Source organism: Homarus americanus, unplaced genomic scaffold (assembly GCF_018991925.1).
Source record: "Homarus americanus isolate GMGI-L3 unplaced genomic scaffold, GMGI_Hamer_2.0 scaffold19244, whole genome shotgun sequence".
NCBI classification, from domain to species: Eukaryota; Metazoa; Arthropoda; class Malacostraca; order Decapoda; family Nephropidae; genus Homarus; species Homarus americanus.
In genome coordinates, this window is record NW_024742923.1 from 192,987 (window position 1) to 218,326 (window position 25,340).

The window sequence follows — 25,340 nt, forward strand, 5'->3', positions numbered from 1 at the left end:
GTGTCTTTTCGGAGGTTAATATTATGTAAATTATATAGCCACATGTAGTATAATAGGTTCACATCCTGTACAAAACTTCCATATTTTTACATACTGTTTTTTTTAAAGATAAATTACCCTAACAATATGGCCAATTATAGCAAAATATTTTAGCAGCTCTTATAGGCCATATTATGTGGATAATAAACCTTCGAGTCACATTTAGCAACTCTCTTATAGCCATATTATATTTCTGTATAGTATAACCCAATTGGGGAATATATTTTTGCCATAATTAGGAGTTTTTTCTCTTTCGCCATATTGTTTTTGATAATATCGCCAAATATGAGATATTACTCTAGTTCAGGAGCCCTTGTGGTTATATTACTTCCATAACTTAACCAAACATGGGAAATATTCTAACCACATTGCAACTCTTCTTAAACTATAATACTTTTGGATAATATAGCCAGATAGGAGATAACATTATAACTACATTCAGGAGCATTGTCGACTTGCCTATATCCTCCCCAATATAGCCAAACAATGGGATAAAATCTATAACCAAATTATATACAGTACAGCTCTCCACTGGCTATAAACCCCACGTTGGCTATTATTCTCAAGCCGCATATAGGAGGTGTATCTTTTGGCTATATTACTCGGTTTAATATAGCCAAATAGAGATATATATAGGCTAGTTACATTCCCCGGGCACTGAGAGGAGAGGGCTACGAACTCCTAACAATATAATTATGAAATAGGGATAATATTTATATAAGCTCAGAGGTCATGATTTGTTTACACTTAGGGCTACTGTGGTTTGAGGATGTCAAGGACCATCTGTAGAGAGAGAGAGAGAGAGAGGAGAATTTTTCTCTCTATTTTTTCTCATGTCTAATCTACAATATACAGGTCACACTCTCTCTCTCTTTCAATCTATATTTCATTCTCTCTCTCCTTCCTTGCTGCACAGAATATACTACGGCCTTATCTCTGGCAACGGAAGGAAGAGGAAGAAGTGAGAAGGAGGAGAAGGAAGGAAGAGAAGAAACAGAAAAGACTGTGAGAGTGGTAGTAGTGGTGGTAGTAGTTGTAGGTGGTGGTGGTGGTGGTAGTGGTGGAGGTAGCCCCGCTAGTTGTCGTCTGCATCGCTGCCGGCGTCTCACCTATCAGAGATAAAAATTAATTAACGAACAGGTAATAAGGTGAACGACCCCTCGATTGACGTTCAGGGTAGTTCAGAACGACCTTTAAAACGACTCAGTCTAGTGAATTACTATTACTACTACTACTACTACTACTACTACTACTACTACTACTACTACTACTATTAGTGCTACTACCACTACTACTACTCTACTACTACTACTACTACTACTACTATTACTGCTACTACCACTACTACTACTCTACTACTACCACTATTTTTATTATTACTATTATTATTATTATTATTATTATTATTATTATTATTATTATTATTATTATTATTATTATTCCTATCATTACTTTTATTATCATTAAAAAAGTCTCAGCTGGAAAAACTAGACTCCTGACAGAAAACGGAAAAGTAAACAATACAACGAAAAAATAAAAATAAAAGAAAAATAGAATCATGTATAAAATAATATGTGAAGATATTTTTCCTTGGTCTCAGTTATATTCACCTATTCTGTGTTACTCTCTCTCTCTCTCTCTCTCTTTCTCTCTCTCTCTCTCCACTCTCTCTCTCTCCCTCCCTCACTTCCTTCCCTTTCCTGCCTCCACTTTATCCCCTCATCCAGTCTTCTCCTTCCCACTCTTTCCCTTCTATATTCTCCTTGGCATTTCCATTCCTCCTCTTCCCTCTCCTCCTCTTCTTCTTCCTTTCATGTCCCTCCATCTCCCTTCTTCCTCACTTGGCCTTCCCCTTCTCCCCCTTCCCCTCTTCCTTCCTTCTCCCCATCCCTTCCTATTTCCCCTCTTCCCTACCCCTCCCCCCCCTCAGAATATAACTACGAGAAGGGTGATGGGAATACTGAACAAACGGAAATATGAGAAATCACCAACACAAAAATATAAGACTTAACACAGGTAAATTAGCTAGCAGGTGAGGTGATTACCAGGTAAACACATAATTAGCTACGAGAGAGAGAGAGAGAGAGAGAGAGAGAGGGGGGGTGGGGGGGAGACACTGCTAACACCTATAGCTAACGTTCACACTATAATCACCCACACTCCAGGTAACTCATAAACAGGTAAATAATAATTATCCTTAATCACCTACTACGATGGAGAAAACTAATTAATGAGTCCGGCTCAGGTGATCTATTGTGTAATTAGTAAACACAGGTGTACTGATGGTAACTATAAAGGATCTATATAATGAGATATAGGTGAAGGGACAGAGTAGAGGAGAGTAAAAGTGATCTTAGGATTTATAGAAAACGACCATGAATACTTAATCACCTAAAGGGGTAACTAAAAGGAAAATCAGATATGGTCGTTTCACAAGTAGTTTAAGGATAATTTATTTAATATATTTCTTTCACTTAAACTCATTTCTATCTATCTATACATACATACATACATACATACATACATACATACATACATACATAAGCATTAACACAGTCGCCTTTTGTCTAGTCATTCATTAACTCACATCGCTACTTCCCATACATCGGACCCTCTCACTTGTACCTCTTCCTCCATCTTCTTTCCTTCTCTCTCTCTCTCTCTCCCTCTTCTGAATTACTTGCTCTCTTTTTTTATCTCTCTTTCTCTTCCCATTCTCTCAATATTGTCAGACCGTCTCAAGAGATATCTGGTCATTTGCTCGTGGGAATATTTTTATGGGGAACTGGTTGGCTGTTAATATGGTGCAAGGGGAAGAGGAATTGTTATCATAGAAACTGGTGTGTCAGGTGTGTCAAGTGATTAGTGTGTCATATGGTGAAGTGTCAAGTGATTAGTGTGTCATATGAAGTGTCAAGTGATTAGTGTGTCATATGAAGTGTCAAGTGATTAGTGTGTCATATGGTGAAGTGTCAAGTGATTAGTATTATATGGTGAAGTGTCAAGTGATTAGTGTGTCATATGAAGTGTCAAGTGATTGGTGTATCGTATGAAGTGTCAAGTGATTAGTATTATATGGTGAAGTGTCAAGTCATTAGTTTCATAAGGTGAAGTGTTATGCGATTAGTGTGTCATATGGTGAAGTGTGAAGTGATTAGTGTATCGTATGAAGTGTCAAGTCATTAATGTGTCATATGGTGAAGTGTGAAGTGTCAATTATACAAGAATTACTCACTGGAAGCTTTAAAAAGTATATGTAAAATAAAATAGACGTGCTCATGTGCAAAATATATCCATCAGTTAGGTTAGAAAAGGCGGATATTGAAGTTACTAAACCAAACCCTAAAATTAAAATAGATTATTTCCCTTTCTCTGTGAACTGTTTTCACCTCCAGGCCGATTCACCTGATGTTTACCAAGCAGGATAATTACGGCCACTGCTCAAGACAGGTACACAGGAGGAAAAAAAATAAATATCCCTTGATTCTCCCACACACAAAAGTTTCCATGTATTCCAAGCCAAAGATCTGTGGCCTTGGCGTAGACACAAAAAATTTTCTTTAGACTTATTTCTATGCCACAAAGCAACCATGTGTCTCTGTGCGTCTATCCGGTGAATAGACTCTCTGTTTCTTCGTCACATACAGCAAAAGAGGATGATTGTACCTCTTTCAGTAGTTACTAGGTGTGGGGATGGTTAATAACTAGAGGAAATTGTCTTTAAGTAGGGTTAAAACTTCTTGATCATACGCCTGGCAGTACTGTTTAGCTGTCACACCAGAGCGGATGAGGATGGTAGCTCGGTGATGCCTGAGTAAATCTCCCCAAACTGTCGTACGGTTCTGAAACCAAGTTGGGTATGACACTAAGACGGAGCTCAGATGTACCCTGACTGTAAGACGCTTAAGAGGTCAATAACAGACGAGTGTATATATCAGACTTACTCAACCAGAATAGAAATATCGGTAGGTGGAAGGAGTTTATAGAATTGGTTCAGTAAGTAATAATAACGATATCACAACTTTTTCCTTAAAATATTTCTTTCAAATTTTTCTCGTTTTTTCCTCCACCCTTCAATCACCTGTAGTGGGGAGGGCATGAAGGAAGAGGGAAATAACGGGGTGAAAATATGGCGAACAAATTATCATATGGCAGTAAAATCTCTTCATGTTTTGGAGGCGAATAATCATATACCGTAAATTTAGCGACGTCAATTCTCCTGTACCGACCATCGTGCTAGGACGCTCTTAAGAGATATAAGAGAGTGAATCCAGTCTTGTCAACACAGTATTGGCATCATAGGGTTGAGATTGAATTCCATATCAGGGGTTTGGATACCTTATGTTTTAATTTGGAGTGATATTGGATTCGAAGTCTAGTGTTTGTGTTCCTCTTGTTATTGTTCTTCTATAAGGAGACATATTACCTTATCAAGACTGTGTTAAAGAGTTAATATGTGATCATGGAATTGTTGGAAGGACCTGCAAGTGTTCAGAATGTTAGGTTAGGTTAGGTTAGGTTAGGTTAGGTTACGTTAGGTTACGTTAGGTTAGGTTACGTTAGGTTACGTTAGGTTCTGTATATTCCTGATAACCGTTTAGTCCACTATAACCTAAAGATCAAATATTTCCCTTATGACAATATTTACGAACTTTTTTTTACACCTATACTGCCTCAAAGTATACTCTAAAATATAACGTATACACTCCCTTAGGTCATATAACAGCCGAAGTATAACCAAAGTTGAGAACCCGAACCTAACCTAACATAACCTAAGCCAAATTTGAGAAACCTAACCTAACCTAACCTAACCAAACCTAACCTAACCTAACCTAACCTAACCTAACCAAACCTAACCTGACATTGTAGTTAGGTAAAGAAAATAAGCTCTCACACTCCAAGCTACAATTATCCCCTCAAAGAAAACTGTTTTAAGGGTAGACTCCATCAATTCCTTCAACCAGTATTATTTTTTCTCTTCTTTTTTCTCATCTGGATCAAGACTGAGTTTGATTGAGGGTTCCAATATTTTATTTTTACTTCGGGTTATATTACTTCTCGTTAATTACTGTACCTGGGTTTTAGATAATTACAGGTAGTGTTTTGTTAAAGGGAGGATTAATTAAAGATTGTGTGTGTGTGTGTGTGTGTGAGTGTGTGTGTGTGTGTGTGTGTGTGTGTGTGTGTGTGTGTGTGTGTGTGTGTGTGTGTGAGTGTGTGTGTGTGTGTGTGTGTGTGTGTGTGTGTGTGTGTGTGTCTAAAATCCTAAACATCCTCGTCATGCTAAATTTAAACCCCTAAATTTAAAACCTATATAAAAAATCAAGAGTTTTATCTCCCCTACACAACTGAACCCTTTTGTATGTGTTCAAAGTTTGTTCACAGGGTTCAATGTTGTTCATAAATCCACAGTAAACATTTTCCTTCCAATTATACACATATAAGTAACCAAAGGATTAGATTAGGTTAGGTTTGGTTAGGTTAGGTTAGGTTATCTGAAGGTTTGGTTAGGTTAGGTTATCTCAAGAGACACGTAAAGGTTTGGTGGGGTTAGATTTGGTTACGTAGAGTTAAGTCAGGTTTAGGTTAGGTTGTGTTAGGTTTGGTTAGGTTAGGTTTAGCTTACAGTAGGTTACGTTAGGTCAGGTTTCAGTCAGATAAGAAACATATCAGAGCTGCATTAAGTTAAGTTATAACGTGTGAAAGAAGTTAAGGTTTCAGACAAGCTTAACTAGATTGGTTCACAGTGGGTCAGGAGTAAGTCAGATCAGCTTAAGCTTTGTCAGGGGAAAAAATAGATAAACTTAAGCTTCGTCAGAGTTAAAAAATAAATAGATTCTTAATTTCATGTTTGTGAGTGATAGGTATATGTGTACTGTATGTGAGTGCCATGTATGTATGCATGTATGTATGTATGTATGTATGTATGTATGTATGTATGTATGTATGTATGTATGTATGTATGCATGTATGTGAATGCCAGGTATAAATGAGTGCCAAGTATGTATGTAGGTGAGTGTCAAGTAATTGTATGAGTGCCAATGCTCAGATGTAAGGAGTGACAAGTAACTGTATGAGTGCTAATGTCAGATGTATGAGTGACAAGTAACTGTATGAGTGCTGAAATGTCAGGGATGTATGGAGTGGGACAAGTAACTGTATGAGTGCCAATGTCAGATGTATGAGGACAAGTAACTGTATGAGTGCCAAGTAGATGTATGAGTGACAAGTAATTGTATGAGTGCCAATGTCAGATGTATGAGTGCCAGGTAAGATGTATGAGTGCCAAGTATGAGTGCCAAAAGCAAAATGGGCCATCAGATAGAGAGTTGTGATAGCCAGCAATAGCCTCCCAGCGACTCACAGGGAAATAATACCTGGTCGTCCGGTGTCTTTGGTGCTAACACGTTCTGCCCTAGTGACGTCTGCTCTGACTAAATGCCAACAGGCTCTTTGGTGGCGGCGCGACACTCAGGGGGAGAGAGAGAGAGAGAGAGAGAGAGAGAGAGAGAGGGAGAGAGAGAGAGAGAGAGAGAGAGAGAGAGAGAGAGAGGAGAGAGAGAGAGAGAGAGAGAGAGAGAGAGAGAGAGAGAGTTGCAGTTGATGTCTCTTGTTGTTGGTCTATTGTTTTCCCTCCCCTCTTCTGCCCCCTCCTCTCCATCCCCCTCCTCTTCCATCCCCCTCCCATACTCCCCCTCATCCTCTTTCTTTCCTCCCCATCCAATCTCACTTCCCTCCATCTAAATTTCACCCATACTCCGCTATTCAACGCGTGGTCTTTGAAGGATATTCTCTGAAGGGTGGAAAGCTTAGAGCCATAGTATCTAGTGAGCCTCCCTCCCACCCTCTTACCTGCCTGCCTCCTTCCCTCCCACCTACCTCTTTCCCATCCACCTTCCCTCCTACCTGCCTGCCTCATTCCCTCCCACCCACCTTCCTTCCTACCTGCCTGCCTCCCTCCTACCCTCCTTCTTTACCACTCATCTATCCTCCTTCCCTTCTAAACCCACTTACTCTATCTCCTTCCCATCTTCCTTCCCTCCCCTCTCTCACCTACCAGTCCCTTCTCTCCTTCCCTCCCTTCCACCCAATAACCACCCTCTTTTTTGCCCCCCCTTCCATCCACCTTCTTCCCACCCACCTACCCTTCCTCTCACCATCCTACACCCCCCCTTCCTTCCCTCCCACCTACTTACCCCTTGTTTTTTGCCCCACACCCCCACACCCACCCTACCCACCCACCATACTCACTCCTCAGCACGTGAACTTTGATGGACACCCGCTGAGCATTGGAGGGCTTGCAGGCATAAGGTCCACTGTCCCACCTGCTGGCATTTTTGACCAAGAGGGAGGACCTTGTTGTGTCTCCTGCGTGTTCCGTCTCTACAGTAATGGCCCGGCTCGGCTGTCCGTAGTTCACCAGCTGTAGAGGAGACCAAGAGAGGGGTCAGGAGGTGGTGTAGTTTGTTGACGTATTCTTACTGTAAATTAATCTAGTTTAATTTAATTTAACTTGAGTATAATATAACTTAACCAAATACAGCCTAATTTAACTTAACCTAACCTAACCTAATTTAATCAAACTTTAAATTAACCTAACCTAACCTAACCTAGACAGGATCACTTAACTAGACAACTACATCTAGAGGGCTCACCTAGATAGCTTCACCTAGAAAGACTTCCCTAATTAAGAGTCCCTCACCAAGACACTCACCTTATCTCGGTGGTACCAGAGGATGAACTCAGGTGGGGTAGGACTGAAGTGTACCATACAGGTGAGGTTAAGGGTACTCCCACGGTCTAAGTACACCTCCCCGCCCCCCACCAGCTCCACCGACGGTACTGCGGGGGTACAGTTTATGTTGAGTATAATACATGTTACTATTTATGTTTCACAGTATACAGTTCATATACAGGTGCACTACACAGGTATACAGGTACAATATATAGGTATACAAGTACATATGTATACAGGTGCACTACACAGGTATACAGGTAGAGGTATACAGGTGCACTACACAGGTATACAGGTAAAATACACAGGTATACACACGACAGCACATGCATTGTAAAGGGGATAAAAACCACATATTTATACGACATTGAAAATACATAAATTCTTTGATCATTACAGAAAAATGCACTCATAAAATACAGCCATACAATACTGTAACCAGAAGCTTTAGTTAATGATTAATACCAGATAAATTTAAGATAATGTAAAATGATATACTTAAATACTTATGAATATGAATACATGTATATATAACTCCAGGAATATATGAAAGTATAATTATATGTATACCAAAAATGCATATATGTTCACGGGTATACATAATCACACATAACACACACACACACACACACCTCATACCCCCCCCCCACACACACACATATACAAATATACATACAAAACACACACACACACACACACACACACAACCACCACAAAATAATTAACTAACAACACACAGACACATTAACACGTATAAATATCACGTTTTAGACCACATACAAAAATATTACATACACTAACATTACATAATCCAAATTACTACAGAAATTACTACAGATTAATTTAAAAATCATATATTGAATTTCTACCGCTATCTGCTAATGGTTTTATGCGACCTGTGTATATGTGTAATATTTGGGTGCAATAACTCTCTGATTTGGACTGTGATTGCGTTATATTGGGCTGTGATTTGCGCTGTTATTGCGTTATATCGGCAGTGATCGCACGGTATCGGCTGTGATTTATGCTGTGGTTGCTTTATATCGGCTGTGATTAGGTTGTATCTGCTGTGGTTGCGTGGTATCGGGTTTAATATGTGCTGTGATTGCGTGACATAGGCTGTGATTTATACTATGATTGATAACGTTATTGCATTAACTTGAACGCTAAAACCGCCATTCCATCATAAATCACCGATAAATACATAATTGCGTTATTTATATCGTGATTGATCTGTTATTGCGACACGTTCTCCAGTTCCGTTATTGTTTAAAGGGAGTATTTGGCCTCGTCTGTACACTGTTTGTACGCGTAGGAGGGAGCCAGGACACACTGTTTGATGTATGGAGGGGACGAGAGAGAGAGAGAGAGAGAGAGGGGGGGGGGGGGGGGGGGAGAGAGAGAGAGAGAGAGAGAGAGAGAGAGACCCACACAGAAAAAGAAGGGAAGATAGAGAGATTAAGGAAAGGAAAACAAACAGAGAGAACAAATGAAAGACGAAGGCAAATGACAGAGAGAAAGAGGAGAATAGAGAATAAACAAGGAGAAAGAAAATAAATGAAGCTAAGAGAAAGAGAGTTTGTAAAAATAGACAAAAGGGGAAAGACCAGGGTGACTGGTAAAGGGAGACTCCTAAAACCTTATACTACCTGGAGACAGACCTCCTGATCATCTTCATTGACCGAGGGCGGTACAGGCAGGGGCAGGAGAGGCAGGGCGGGAGAGGCGGGGTGGGGGTGGGGAGAGGTGGGGGGTGGGGCGGAGGTGGGGGGTGGGGCAGGGTGGGGTGGGGAGGGGGAGGGTGGGGGTGGGGAGGGGGAGGGGAAGGACGAGGTTAGGATGGGTGAAGTGAAGCGTTGAGCAGGTTGGGACGAAGTGGGGCAGAGTCGGGGGCAGGAGCTAAGTCGGGCAGGGTGGGTCGGGTTTAGGTAGATTCGAGACAGGGGTGGAGTTGGGCAGGTGAGGCAGGGGTGGGGCAGGATTAGGTCAGGTGGCATGGGGGCAGGCTAGGTAGGTTGGTGGGATGTGGTGGGGCTAGGTAGGTCGAGGCAGGGGCAGGGGCAGGGCAGGCTAGGTAGGTCGAGGCAGGGTGGGGACGGGTGGGGCGAGGTGGGGTGGGGTGGGGCGGGACGGGGTGGGGTGGGTCAGGGGCGGGAACAAACAAGGAATCAAGATAAAGCTTCGATATCTGAGACGTGAAGTATCTTGAGGTGTCCGAGGGAGAGATGGTGAGGGAAGAGTTGATGAGAAGGTGGGGGGTGAGTGAGGGGAAGAGTTGATGAGGGGAGAAGAAGGGAAGGTGAGGGGTGAGTGGGGGAAGAAGGTTGATGAGGGAGAACAAGGGAAAGGTGAGGGAAGAGTTGATGAGGGGTGAGTGAGGAAGGTGAGGGTAAGTGAGAGTTGATGAGGGGTGAGTGAGGGGTGGAGGAGGTGATGGGATAGTGAAGGGAGGAAGAGGAGAAGAAGAAGAAGAAGAAAGAAGAAAGAACAAGAAGAAGAACAAGAAGAACAAGAACAAGAAAACATACCCCAAAAAATTAATTATACTTTATTACAACACACATAATCAGGACTGCCAATTAAGCACGGTAATTAAAGGTAATCCAAGCTGACTTTAATTACTTCAACATAACTCAAGATAGATTAAGATTATTTCAACGAGCCCAAGTGTAATCCAAGGTAGTCATGGTAGTTAAACATAACCAGATTAACTCTATTCAAGGTAATTTCAAGGTAATTTAAAGTAATCTGATGTAATTATAACCAGGGGCTCAGGTGAGTCATTAGGCCGTGTTTGGTTAATGACTCATTAGTGTATTTAATGACCTGGTATCTGTCCATCTTTCAAGCTTAATGTTGTCTACTGTACCTGTCTGAACACCTGTAACTGCGCCTGTCCTCTTACCTGTAACTGCACCTGTAACTTGACTGTATTAATGTAACTGTACCTGTAAATTAACTGTAGTTATGTACCTGTACCTGCAAGATCGTATATATTGTCAATGAAATACTGACTATAACTATTGAATAAATAAATAAACATACAAATAAATAAACAAATAAACAAACAAATAAACAAACAAATAAATAAACAAATAAACAAGTAAATAAAGAAATAAATCATGAATGTTTTTTTTTCAAGACATCAGGGCACCCATAGTCCACCCAATTGTAAAAGGGTACCTAACTTTACAGATGGCGGGGCGGGTAAGTGGCCGGTGATCAGGTGCAGTGCCACACACATATATTGGGTACACACACAAAAAAAAGGTGTTATTTTCAGTGTTTTTGTTGACGCCGGGTCCCCCATCTGAGCCTCTTGATCTATGGTAGTGATTAATGAGTCACTTATACCTGGCCGACTATCACCAGGTGGGCTATTTGTCCTCCTGGCTGGCTGGCAATTTAACAGCCGTTCGGGTGGGGTAGAGAGGATGGGATGGGATGGAATAAAGAGATATTAAAGAGAGGCCGGCAATGCTCACGATATAATGCAAAGTTGCTGGGAACTGAATAATTCCGCCGGATCGACTTTCTTGTATGGGTTCTTGTGGGCCACAAGTGTAGAGCTCTCTCTCTCTCTCTCTCTCTCTCTCTCTCTTCTTTCACTCTCTCTCTCTCTCTTTAATATCTCTCTCTCTCTCTCCTCCTCTCTTTCTCTCTCTTCTCTCTCTCTCTCTCTCTCTCTCTCTCTCTCTCTCTCTAACAATGTTCCAGCCAGCTATCACACTGACTTGGGGTAAGAAATGTCAACGTCATAATATTTTCACACACAACCACACTCGTCTTGGGGGGGCAGGAACAGAAACAACAACATCTACAACCACGATCAACTACGAAGCTACAACACGACATCATCCACCTCCACCACAACAATAAAACCCACCCCCTCTCACCCACAACACAACTCATCACACAACACTCTCTCATCCACCAACTACTACCCCCAACACAACTCATCCACCACCACAACATTCTCATCCACCACTACCCCCAACACAACTCATCCACCACCACAACACTCTTCATCCACCACTACTCACCACCCCACCCCCAACTTACCCACAACTTTGAGCTTGACGGTGATAGACATGACGGGTTTGGTGGAGATGGAGCACTCGTAGGAACCCGAATCTGAGGGGAAGGCCGACGGAGCACTAGGATCCAGTCTCCTGTAGTAGGATCACGGTGAGCTGAGAACCTTTCGTCATTGGTGAAGGTGAAGGACCCTACAGTGAGGACGTGTAAGTCTCGGTGACGTATCCATGACACCTGTTGGGGAGGAGAGAATTACAGGTGTTGGAGAGAATTACAGGTGTTGGAGAGAATTACACGTGTTGGAGAGAATTACACGTGTTGGAGAGAATTACACGTGTTGGAGAGAATTACACGTTAGAGGAAGAGATGATTACAGGTGTTGTGGGTTTAATGGGGAAATAAAAACAGAGATAAACATATATAGAATAAAAAATGGCCCACACACACACACACACACACACACACACACACACACACACACACACACAAACAACAAACACACACACACACACACAAGAACATAAAAGAAATCCTTAAAATACACAAAATATATATAAAAAAATACTCAGATACTCGAATCCAGATTAACACTCTGCCCCTCTCCTCTATTTCCTCCACCTCTACCCCTTCCTAACCCTCCCTCCTCCTCCCATACCCCTCACCCCTCATCTTCATCTCAAAGTGCTGTTCCTCTCTGTCCAAATTCTCTTAAGATATGATACGACCCCTGAGAAAGTGGTAAGATTTAATACATTTGAAATGACAGAGGCATTGAAGGAGAGTCTTTTGGGCTTATAATCCAGACTTAGGACGGCCAGAAGTGCTCGTATATAAAGTTTATTACGTTACAGAATAGTGATCCATAATTTGGCCTTCCTCTCTCTTGGGTACACGCCAACCTGCTACAAACTGTCCACAATTTTTACCCGTGAGAATTTTTGGACATTTTTTGTTGTGTTTGTGTGTGTGTGTGTGGTTTTTTGTGGTTGTAGTGGTGATTTAACATTTTTGTGTGTGTTTTTGTTTTGTGGTTGTGGTAGTTGTGGTTGTGGATGTGGTGGTGGTTTAACATTTCGTGTGTTTTTGTTTGTTGTTGTTGTTGTTGTTGTTTTGTTTTTGCGGTGGTGGTGATTTGAGAAAGTAGTGATGATGTTAAGGGTAACGATGCAGTTAGTGATTTTGATTATAATAGCAACGATAATAATAATAATAATAATAATAATAATAATAATAATAATAATAATAATGAAAAATAATAATGAAAAATCCATTTTCCTTCCTTCTCTCTTTATCTCATTTTCTTTCATTTCCTTCTCTCTTTCCCTACTTATCTCTTTCATTTCTCCCCACTTATTCACTCCCCCTTTCTCCTTCCAACTCGTCCTCTCCTCCTTCTCCTCCTTTTCTATCTTCATCTCTCTCTCTCTCTCTCTCTCTCTCTCTCTCTCGGTGCCAGAAGCAGCGATGGAGTGATCACAGGCTGTATGATATAGAGGAAGCAATAATGTGTATCAGCACAGTCTCCTATTGCCACACACACACACACAGACACACACACACAGACACACACACACACACACACACACACACACACACACACACACACACAATGAAAAATCTCTCTCTCTCTCTCTCTCTCTCTCTCTCTCTCTCTCTCTCTCTCTCTCACACACACACGAGCGCGCGAGGCAGACCGATAGGTAAACACGTGTATTGAGTGACAATTTGTATATGTCCCGTCAACTATGTGAGAGTTAATGAGAAAATTGAGCTGCCTTATGTACAGTACTTCCGGATGTTAGGTTAGGTTAGGTTAGGTTTGGTTTTCAAATTGTATAAGTCTAGCCCAAACCAAACCTAACCTATCCTAACCTAACCAAGAAACACAGGGGTCAAAGGTCAAGGTCACACCTATCCGTGCTACTCCGATGTTCAGTAAAGTTCTTGATTAATATTTACGTCCAATATTCCTCATTTCTTTAGACACACGTCCATACGGTTCATTATACCTTGACACTCTATACCTGGAAGCCATTTGTCACGGGGAAAATAAACAGAGTTCATTATTCTAAATTACTTCTGCCATTTTTTTTCATATGTATTTGGGTAATTTTATGATTGGTTAGGTGATGCGAGAACCCAGGCCTGTGATTGGTTGGAGGAGGGTTAGGGGAACAGAGTTCTCGTTTAGATTGGTTGAGGTCGTTCGTGATCGTAGCCAATGGTATAGGTGATAATGGGGAGGGGTGGAGGGGGGAGGAGGAGGGTGTTATTATTGTTTTTGTTGTATAAATAATAATTATTCATTATTATATGAAGATAACTTTTTTTCTGTCTCTATTTCTCTCTGTCTCAGTGTCTCTCTCTCACACTCTCTCCTCCTCTTAACCTCACCTCCCTCACCCCCCCCCAACACAGGTTAATAACACACATCAATAGGAATTATTGAACACATTAATTGATTCTCAGGTTCACACAAGACATAGGTTTAGCCCAGGGTTTATGGGTCGTTTGGGGGAGTTAGTGGTGGGGAGAGGTAGGGTGTGGGAGGGAAGGTTGTGAGAGGAGTGGTGGGGAGAGGTAGTGGGGAGAGTAGTGGTGGGAAGGTTGTGGAGGGGGAGGAGGGGAGAGGTAGGTGGTGGGGAGGGGAGAGGGTGGTGGGAGAGGAGGGTGTGGGAGGTAGTGGTGGGGAGGTAGGTGGGGGAGGTAGTGAGTGGTGGGGAGTAGGTGAATGAAAATGATAAAGAGGAATAATAATAATAATAATAATAATAATAATAATAATAATAATAATAATAATAATAATAATAATAAATAATAATAATAAAAAAAAAAAAAGAAAGAAAAGAATAGAAAGAAAACCTCCTAACTTTCCATCTTCCCAACACATTACCTGCACCATAAGGCGTATCGGCCCCAAAGCCATTAACTTATTTTATTCTTCATATATACGCCATTAGAAGCCATTAAAAGCCATTAACAACCATTACCAGCCATTACCGGAGCCCACTGACACGAAATGACAGCCACCATTAGCTCACTTCAGGCAGACTTTCAGCGTGTTTGGGTGAAGACAGCCTGGTGGAGCTCGCCTAGTCTCAAAATCTGCTTAAGTCAATTTGTTTTCACTTTTTATGGCGTTTATAGGCGTTTAGAGGCGTTAATAGGCTTTTAGAGGCGTTGCGTTTATCCATTTTCGTGGGGTTTTCATTGGCTATGAATACGTCATTAAACCAGTTCTTATAGGCCAATGACAGGGATTAGTGGATTAATTTTTGGCTCATCGACTGTGTGTGTGTGTGTGTGTGTGTGTGTGTGTGTGTGTGTGTGTGTGTGTAAATATAAGTATATGTGTGTATTTATGCATGTATGTATGTATGTATGTACAGTATGTATGTATGTATGTATGTATGTATGTATGTATGTATGTATGTAGCAATTCTGGAACTGCCATAACTTAAGTGAGAAGAATCACCTACGATCTTTCACAACACCAGGAAGCTAACACAAGAGTTTACGATCATTTGAGAATCTTTCCTCAATTAACTCGTTCAATAAGCTTCTCGCATCTCCGGTAACGAAAAGAAAAAGAAAAACTCTACTCATGAGCGCCAGTGTGTGTGTGTGTGTGTGTGTGTGTGTGTGTGTGTGTGTTTTCGGTTTAGTGGATATTCATAATTTGTTAGAGGCTTCAGTGGCTGTTAGTACTTTTGTTAAAGGCTTCAGTGAATGTTAATACTTTGGTTTGAGGTTTTAGTGTGGGTTTGTACTTTAATTTGAGGCTTCAGTGAGTGTTTGTACTTTTGTTTGAGGCTTCAGTGAATGTTAATACTTTGGTTTGAGGTTTATGTGGGTTTACTTTTAATTTGAGGCTTCGGTGAGTGTTTGTACTTTTGTTTGAGGCTTCAGTGAGTGTTTGTACTTCTTGGTTTGAAGCTTCAGTGAATGTTAGTGCCTTTGTTTGAGGCTGCAGTGGATATTCATACTTTTGTTTGAGGCTTCAGTGGATATTCGTACCTTTGTTTCAGGCTTCAGTGGCTGCTAACTACTTTCCTACATCCCGAATCAACACCAAAACACCCCAAAAAAAGACTCATCGAAAATTAATTAGCATTGCAAAAGTATTTAAAAGTTCCCAAAAGTCACTGATAAAAGTTATTACCCAAATTTATAAAAAATCACCACCGATCCATTAGGGTGGCACTGATTGGTCCTTATAAACCAATCAGTGCCACCCTTTTGGACCAATCATAGTGCCACCCTTTTGGACCAATCATAGTGCCACCATGAACCAATTTTAGTGCCACCCTTTTGGACCAATCATAGTGCCACCCTTTGGACCAATCATAGTGCCACCCTTTGGACCAATCATAGTGCCACCCTCATGAACCAATTTAGTGCCACTTTTGGACCAATCATAGTGCCACCCTTGGACCAATCATAGTGCCACCATTAAGAACCAATCATAGTGCCACCCTTTTGGACCAACATAGTGCCACCTTTTGACCAATCATAGTGCCACCCTTTTGGACCAATCATAGTGCGACCCTTTTGGACCAATCATAGTTCCACCCTTTTGGACCAATCATAGTGCCACCTTAAGAACCAATCATAGTGCCAAAAAACACAAGCATGATGACCTCGACAGTCTATTATTAAGGGTTCTGTTGACATGAGTTGAGAGCGTCGATCGAGCTATTGTTTAGAGATCATTAAAGAACCTAATTGGACTATTGTTAACTGACTTCACCCTTGTGCCTATGTGGTTCATTCTCTCAATTTATGCTGTTGTAGAGAGGCATAGACAGACAGACAGACAGACAGACAGACAGACAGACAGACAGACATATGCACAGTCCAACAAACAAAATAAGATAGAAAGTTACACACAGAGACAGCAAAATACAGACAGACAGACAGACAGACAAACAGACAAACAGACAGAAAGACAGACAGTATGGGTGTACAGGAAGCGGCAGGATGCGGCTTAATTATTAAAATGGTCGCGTGTCTCAGGTAGGTACTGTGTAGGGAGAGAGAGAGAGAGAGAGAGAGAGAGAGAGAGAGAGAGAGAGAGAGAGAGAGAGAGAGAGAGAGAGAGAGATGAAAAATAAACAGAAACTAAATAAACGAATGCACAAAAGAGGCAGAACACACACACACACACACACACACACACACACACACACACACACACACACACACACACACACACACACACACACACACACACACACACACACACACACACACACACACACACACACACACACACACACACACACACACACACACACACACAACACACACACACACACACACACACACACACACACACCACACACACACACACACACACACACACACACACACACACACACACACACACACCACACACACACACACACACACACACACACACACACACACACACACACAAACACACACACACACACACACAGAACAAGCTCGCGTACATTGACATTTCTTGAATAAAATAATACTCGTCCTGGTTCTCCACTTCAGTAATATTTCATAACAAACACAACTGAGATATTAAGTTACGAGAGGTAATAAAGTAACAGCAAATATTTACACTACAAGATAACGTAGAGATAGTGGTGTGTGTGTGTGTGTGTGTGTGTGTGTGTGTGTGTGTGTGTGTGTGTGTGTGTGTGTGTGTGTGTGTGTGGATGTGTGTGTGTGTGTGTGTGTGTGTGTGTTTGTAAGTATGTGTGTGTGTGTGTGTGTGTGTGTGTGTGTGTGTTTGTAAGTATGTGTGTGTGTGTGTGTGTGTGTGTGTGTGTTTGTAAGTATGTGTGTGTGTTTGTATGTGTGTGTGTGTGTGTGTGTGTGTGTGTGTTTGTAAGTATGTGTGTGTGTGTGTTTGTTTTTACATATCAGGGCAGGGCAGGGCACGTTTTCCTGTTCTTGTTTATACTATAGGCAGTAATCCCAATACTAAACCAACAGAAACTAAGAGAAATCAACAGAAACCAACACATTGAGACCAACAGGAGCTAAGAGGGACTAATAAAAGCTGCCAGAGACCAACAGAAGTTAACAGAGACCAATAAAAGCTAACAGAGGCCAACAGAGAATAAGAAAGACCAACAGAAACCAACAAAACAATAAAAACAACAGACGCCAACAAAAAACAATAAAAACAACAAAAACAACAGAACCTAAAAAACCCAACAAAATCCAACAAAAACCAACAACAAAAAATCCAACATAAAAAAACCCAACAGAAACCCAACATAAACCAACAAAACCCAACAAAAACCCAACAGAAACCACTAGAAACCAATTCGACGATCCCAGAAGCAGCTACACCAAATGCAACACAATAACCAGAGAAGACGAAGAATTTAATGGTGTATTGTGTGGCGCAGGTTAAGACCCCCAGTAGATAACCTGTACTGCTAGAGAACTCAATTACGGCGTTGGTTAAGGTGAGGTGAAGGTGAGAGAGAGAGAGAGAGGAGAGAGAGAGAGAAATAGGGAGGGGAGGGTGCCTAGGTCGTGCATGATGGGGGTGAGCTGAGGACCCACCTACGCCTGCGCTGCACGCCCCGAGGGTAAAGGGACAAGAGGAGGGCGTGTGGAGGGGAGGGGAAGGAGGTGGGAGGGAGGTGGGAAGGAGTGTGGAGGGGTGGGGAGGGAGGAGAGGGAGTAGAAGACTGTGGAGGGGAGTGAGGGAGGAAGGAGGAAGGGAGGGGAGGAAATGTAGGAGTGTGGAGGGGAGGTAGGAGGTGGAGGGAGTGTAGGAGGTGGAGGAGTGTGGAGGAGTGTGGAGAGAGGAGGGAGTTGAGGGAGGTAGGAGTGTGGAGAGAGTGTGGAGGGAGGTGGAGGGAGTGTGAAAGGTGAGGTTCAACGGATATGGTGGTGGTGGTGGTGGGAGAGAGGGAGGTTGGAGGAAGGTGGAGATTTGAGGGAAGTAGAGGTTGAGGGGAGATGGAACTTATTTTTGTAAGAGGGGGAAGGGAGGGAAGGAGGGGGGAGGTGATAGTGGAGAAAGTGCCCTGTACCATGAGCCATTGAGAAGATTAACTGTGACAAAACCAATGACAATGTGCAGAGAGAGAGAGAGAGAGAGAGAGAGAGAGAGAGAGGAAATAGAATACTCAGAAAAAGAGAGAACACACACACACACACACACACACACACACACACACACACACACACACACACACACACACACACACCAAATCAAACATTAAAAAAATTATGAATGCAGGTAGGATATAATTTGTTCCTCACTTAATCTTAATGAAGAAGAGTTTATGAGGTTATCGCTATATGTTCATTATCTACGAGAGAGAGAGAGAGAGAGAGAGGAGAGAGAGAGAGAGAGAGAGTGTGTTTGATAGATGGATACAGAGAAAGAAAAACGGTATAGATAGACAGATACACAGACAGACAGAGAAACACACACACACACACACACACACACACACACACACACACACACACACACACACACAGACTACACAAATTATAATCCTGATCTTTCATCGTCTTGCATTTTTCTTCTCTTTTTCGCCTCAAGTGATCGTTTATAGGATTAACTCTTTTTATCCTGCGTAATTATCTTGTCATTCGTTATGTGTTTTTATTCTCTCTCTTTTCTTTGCTTATTGTGTCTTTCTGTTTCTGTTTTCTTTTTTTTTGCTTTTATCTTTGTTTTATACTCTCTCTCTCTCTCTCTCTCTCTCTCTCTCTCTCTCTCTCTCTCTCTCTCTCTCTCTTTATATTTCTTTGTTCAGTTTGTATAAGAGTCAGTCATTTAACCAATCAGTACAGTATGTTGTCAATCAGTACAATATATAATGGCTCACCCAATCAGTACAATATAATTATAATAGCTTAACTAATCAGGGCCTTATGTTCCATTCAGTAAAAAAAAAAAGAACAATGGAATTAGCCAATCAGTGTCGTATATTTCTAATCATCAGAAAATATAATGCCAACCAATCAACTTCTGATTGGTGGTGATCAATTAAGAAGAAGAAGAAGAAGAAGAAGAAGAAGAAGAAGAAGAAGAAGTCCACAAGAAAAGCAAATGATCCAATACGAACAACAACAAAAACAAACAACAAAACACACAAACACAACAACAACCCCCCACCCTTCGACGAAAACAAAATTAAAAACAATTGATATCCACATAAGGGAATATTGGACGACAACACAAGGCGTAAATAAAGATCTTCAGTTGCCATGGTAACACTGTCAACAAAAGAATTCTGTCACGTTTTATTTTTTTATTTATTTTTTTGTTTTTTTTATACAAGAGTTCACAATACAAGGACTTTACTTTGTTATTGTTTTTTTTATTGTTTTTTTTTCCTTTGATTTAATTATGTCATTAAGAGAGACGTGTGTGTTTGTGTGTGTGTGTATTCAATCGTCCTTTGCTTCTTAGTTTTTTCTTGTTTTTTCTTTTATTTTTCTTCTGTTTGAGAGACAGATTCTGGTTTATTTATACTCTGTCTGTTTATGTATGTATGTATGTATGTATGTATGTATGTATGTATGTATGTTGCGTTCTTCCTCATGTCAATAATATTATTACCCTACCATACCTCCCCTCCCCATACACACACACACAATGTACAGTACACACACACACACACACACAGTCGTACAGTACACACACACACACACACAGTCGTACAGTACACACACAGTCGTACAGTACACACACACAGTCGTTCATTGCACACCACCTCTGATTCCTTGTCAATACGGAAGAGAAATCCAATGTTAACCTTTATGATTTCAATAACAATTACATTCGTGTCCGATTATAACCTTTAACATGTATGTATGTATGTATGTATGTAAGTATGTAATGGTATTTTTTCACCTTTTTAATACTAAAGTAATGGAAAAAAGTCTATTTGAATTCCATTACAATGATATTCCGTTCTGATTTCCGTTTTGACCATCAATTCACTATCAAATATATGTATAATATCTATGTGTAGTAAAAAATAAATATATGTTTTAATGGTTATGCAATTCGATTTCAATTATATTTACGTCTGAGTTTAACAATTTGGTTAGGTTAGGTTAGGTTGAGTGGGGCAATAAAAAGGAAATTTACCCCCCAAAAAAATTATCATCCAATTATCAGAAAAAAATATTGGGTATAAATATAAAATAGAATTTTTTTTTAATAGTAAAGAGATATGGAAGTCAATTTGTATTCGTTTCTAATTATATTTGTCCCATTTTAATAATTTTGACTTCTATTTAAATATAAAACATAAAATTAGTTTATTGTTTAATTGTTTATTTGTTTATATTTGCCAAAGGTCTGTATAATTGGTCTGTTCTTCACTGCCTATTCAATGATACGTTTCAATATACCTACAACAATATAGGCCTATTACTCTATTATTTGTATTCAGTGACAATTATACTCCTGTAACAATTTCAATTTTGGCTTCCATTTTATTGTAGGGTTAAAACACAAACAAACAAACACACAGACAGTGGTCATAAGCGAATCGAGTCTCTCCTGCAACACAAATAGTAATTATTATTTTAATTTATTTTTTGTTCCCTCGATGACATTTTTGGGGAGGACGGGTCAGAGGAAAAACAAATAAGCAAACAAACAAACAAACAAATAAATAATCAATAACAAAAGCACGTATGTGATTTTCTTTTGGGTATTTTCGAAAGTTAACCAAAAAAAAAAAAAAAGGAGTGTGATTTTCGTTTGGTGATTTTGGAAAGTTAAAAAAAAAATTCTTTGGGTAATATTCATACGTGATTGTCTTAATTGTTTTTCTTAAAAGGTCAACAAAAGAACGTAATAGCCACACGACAGGTGAAGTGGTGACGCGAATTAATGAGTTTTTTTGGTCAACCTGTGAAGTGGTGACGCGAACTAATGAGTTTTTCTGTCAACCTGTGAAGTGGTGACGCGAATTAATGAGGTTTTCTGTCAACCTGTGAAGTGGTGACGCGAATTAATGAGTTTTTCTGTCAACCTGTGAAGTGGTGACGCGAATTAATGAGTTTTTTTGGTCAACCTGTTGAAGTGGTACGCGAATTAATGAGGTCAACCTGTGAAGTGGTGACGCGAATTAATGAGTTTTTTTGGTCAACCTGTGAAGTGGTGACGCGAACTAATGAGTTTTTTTGTCAACCTGTGAAGTGGTGACGCGAATTAATGAGGTTTTCTGTCAACCTGTGAAGTGGTGACGCGAATTAATGAGTTTTTCTGTCAACCTGTGAAGTGGTGACGCGAATTAATGAGTTTTTTTGGTCAACCTGTCCTCAAAACACCACAACATCTGAAGGGTTAGATTAGGTTAAGTTAAGTTAGGTTAGGTTAGGTTTGCTTTAGGTTGTAGTAAATTAGATTAAGTTAGGATTACGTTAGGTTAGGTTAGGTTACAGTGGCTTACTCTCTAGGTAAAACAAGATGGGGTAATCGTTAGGTTAGATTAGGTTAGGTTATGTTGGGTTAGGTTAGGTTAGGTTAGGTTAGGTTAGATTAGGTTAGGTTATGTTGGGTTAGGTTAGGTTAGGTTATGTTGGGTTAGGTTAAAATGGCTTAAAATCAAGGTAAAATACGTTGGGGGGGGGGTGCCAATCATCAGGTGGTCTTCTCATAACGATCGTATCTCCAACTTTCCTCATAAATGGAGATGAAACAACTTATCCAACTTCCTTGACTTTGACCCTAAGTAACGTCTCAAAAATGGCGTCGAAATGATACTGAGACTCTAACCTTAACTAATTACATTGTCCTGAATATCCAATTAAGGGAGCACCACAATAATGTTGAAAATTGAGAGAAAATGGAGATGGATTCGAACCAGTAGACTCGATATCTCAAAGCGGCAGCATTTATACTCTCTTGGCCCCCCCAATCTCCCTCACACCCCCCCTTCTCTCTCCCAGCCTTCCCTCACACTCTCATCCACTCCCCTCTCTCCCTCACACTCTCCCATCCACTCCCTCTCTCCCTCTGCCCTCACATCCCTCCCCTCTCTCCCTCCACACTCTCCATCGCTCCCTCTCTCCCTCACCTCTCCTCCTCCCTCTCTCCCTCACACTCTCACATCCCTCCCTCTCTCCCTCCACACTCTCATCCACTCCCTCTCTCCCCTCACCTCTCCCATCCTCCCTCTCTCCCCTCACACTCTCCCACATCCCTCCCTCTCTCCCCTCACACTCTCCACATCCTCCCTCTCTCCCTCCACACCTCCATCCCTCCTCTCTCCCTCCACTCTCATCCACTCCTCTCTCCCTCACACTCTCATCCACTCCCTCTCTCCCCTCACTGCCCTACTCACCCCACTCTCCCCAACCCACCTCCACCCCCACCCCCACCCCCATCAAATACGCTTTATCATTAATACCAGTGATGGGGAGGGAGAACGATATTCGACAGGTAACAAAAGACTCACCTGCCCGAAGCGTTCAATATAATTACTTTTCCTTAAGAACAATAAACAAAATTGAAAAAACGACTTAAAGAGACAGAGATAATTTTGCAATGTTTTAATATATATGAAAGAGAAAGATATAGACTAATAACACACACACACACACACACACACACACACACACACACACACACACACACCATGACAGAAATTAAACTAGCCAGTGATTTTCTCTTTATTTTTTCATCCATTTATTGCATTAATTTTTTTTTTCGGATTATTTTATTACGAAAGGTTAAAACAGTTTAGCTGATTGTAAAAATAAAAAACAAAATATATGTAATTGTTTTGTTTTTGTTTTTTTACATATGAATTACACAGATAGTCAACATAACAAAACCACTGATCCAGAATATGTGTGTGTGTGTGTGTGTGTATATGTATGTGTGTGTGTGTGTGTGTGTGTGTCTGTGTCTGTGTGTGTGTGTGTGTGTGTGTGTGTGTGTGTGTGTGTGTGTGTCTGTGTGTGTGTGTGTGTGTGTCTGTGTGTGTGTGTGTGTGTGTGTGTGTGTGTGTGTGTGTGTGTGTGTGTGTGTGTGTGTGTGTGTGTGTGTGTGTGTGTATGTGTGTGTGTGTGGCGTAATTTGAGATTATCCATACACATCATCGAACCCATCAGATTATGGTATGTGCATTTTACCTTGACATGTATGTATGTATGTATGTATGTATGTATGTATGTATGTATGTATGTATGTATGTCTCTCTACCTCCTTCTCAATCTCTCCATTTTACAAATTTTTCCTTTAATTTTCTCTATTTCTGCTCAGTCTGCCTGTCTGTCTGTTTGTCTCTGTCTCTCTTTCACACAATCTATCTATCTCTCTCTTTCTATCTTCCTCTCTCTCTCACACTCTCTCTCTCCCTCTCCCTCTCTCCCTCTCTCTCTCTCTCTCTTACTCTCAGTGCTCCAATCCCTAATTATATAATGATGATAATTACTCATCTCGGTCGAGGTAATTCTCTCTCATTAAGGGAAGTTACCTTAATGAGAGAGAGAGAGAGAGAGAGAGAGAGAGAGAGAGAGAGAGAGAGAGAGAGAGAATAGAATATATAGATGGATAGACAGACAGACAGACAATTGATTTGATGGAAAGAAAAAGATCAAAACGCACTTAACACTTACACAAGACACTTATAAAAGACAATTACACTAATACTTACACCAGAAACTTACACTTATACTTACACTGACACCACACACTTACACTTACACTAGATACTTACACCAGACATTTACACTTACAACAGACTTAACACTTACATTTACAGTAAACACTTTCACACCAGATACTTACACTTACACCAAACATATCTACACCACACACTCATACACTTGACATTTACACTTACACCAGACACTTACACCTGACACCCTCTACGAATTTCATCTTCCTCGCGTCAAGTTGATATGCCTGTCCCTCTTCTCTGGCAATATCGTTCCTAGGAGCTGGGATCCCCCTCCCCCCCTCCTGTCCGTGAGAAGTCGTAAATCTTGACTGATATCTACGAAAAAGAATTTCATCTTTTCATGTGTCACGGCTAAGTAGATTTACTGTGTCTCTCTCTCTGTAGCTCTCTCTCTCTCTCCTCTGCTTAGCTCTCCCTCTCTCTCTGTGGCTCTCTCTCTCTCTCTCTCTCTCTGTAGCTCTTTCTCTCTCTCAGCTCTCCTCTCTCTCTCTATAGCTCTCTCTCTCCTACTCTGTAGCTCTGTCTCTCTCTCTCTGCTCTCTCTCTCCCTCTCTCTCTCTCTCTCGCTCTCTCTCTCTCTCTCTCTCTCTCTCTCTCTCTCCAGACAATATCGCAATGAAGGGAGTGCGATTCCTTCACGTTTGGTAATTGTTGCGATATCTTGTTCAGGGGTAAACTTGTAGCCGCATGATATCGTTCCACCAGCTATCGTAATCGTTGCGATATCTTGTAAAGCAAAAAAAAAAATCATCTTAACTACGATATCTTACCCCACAGAAGACATTAATCGTAAATATACAAAAGAACGATATCTTCTGTTGATAATGGTAGGGAACGTAAGATACGATATCTCCAGACATCGT

At 40.9% G+C, this 25,340-nt stretch overlaps 1 protein-coding gene across 1 annotated transcript; it reads right to left on the reverse strand.

Moving 5' to 3' along the window:
- Positions 1–693: 693 nt before the first annotated feature.
- Positions 694–14,714, reverse strand: LOC121877087 (zwei Ig domain protein zig-8-like). The gene is given in 6 exon segments (XM_042382729.1): positions 694–1,148; positions 7,291–7,462; positions 7,754–7,881; positions 11,837–11,914; positions 11,917–12,046; positions 14,706–14,714. Coding segments are annotated over 6 exon segments (696 nt in total). The 3' UTR covers positions 694–969.
- Positions 14,715–25,340: the final 10,626 nt, after the last annotated feature.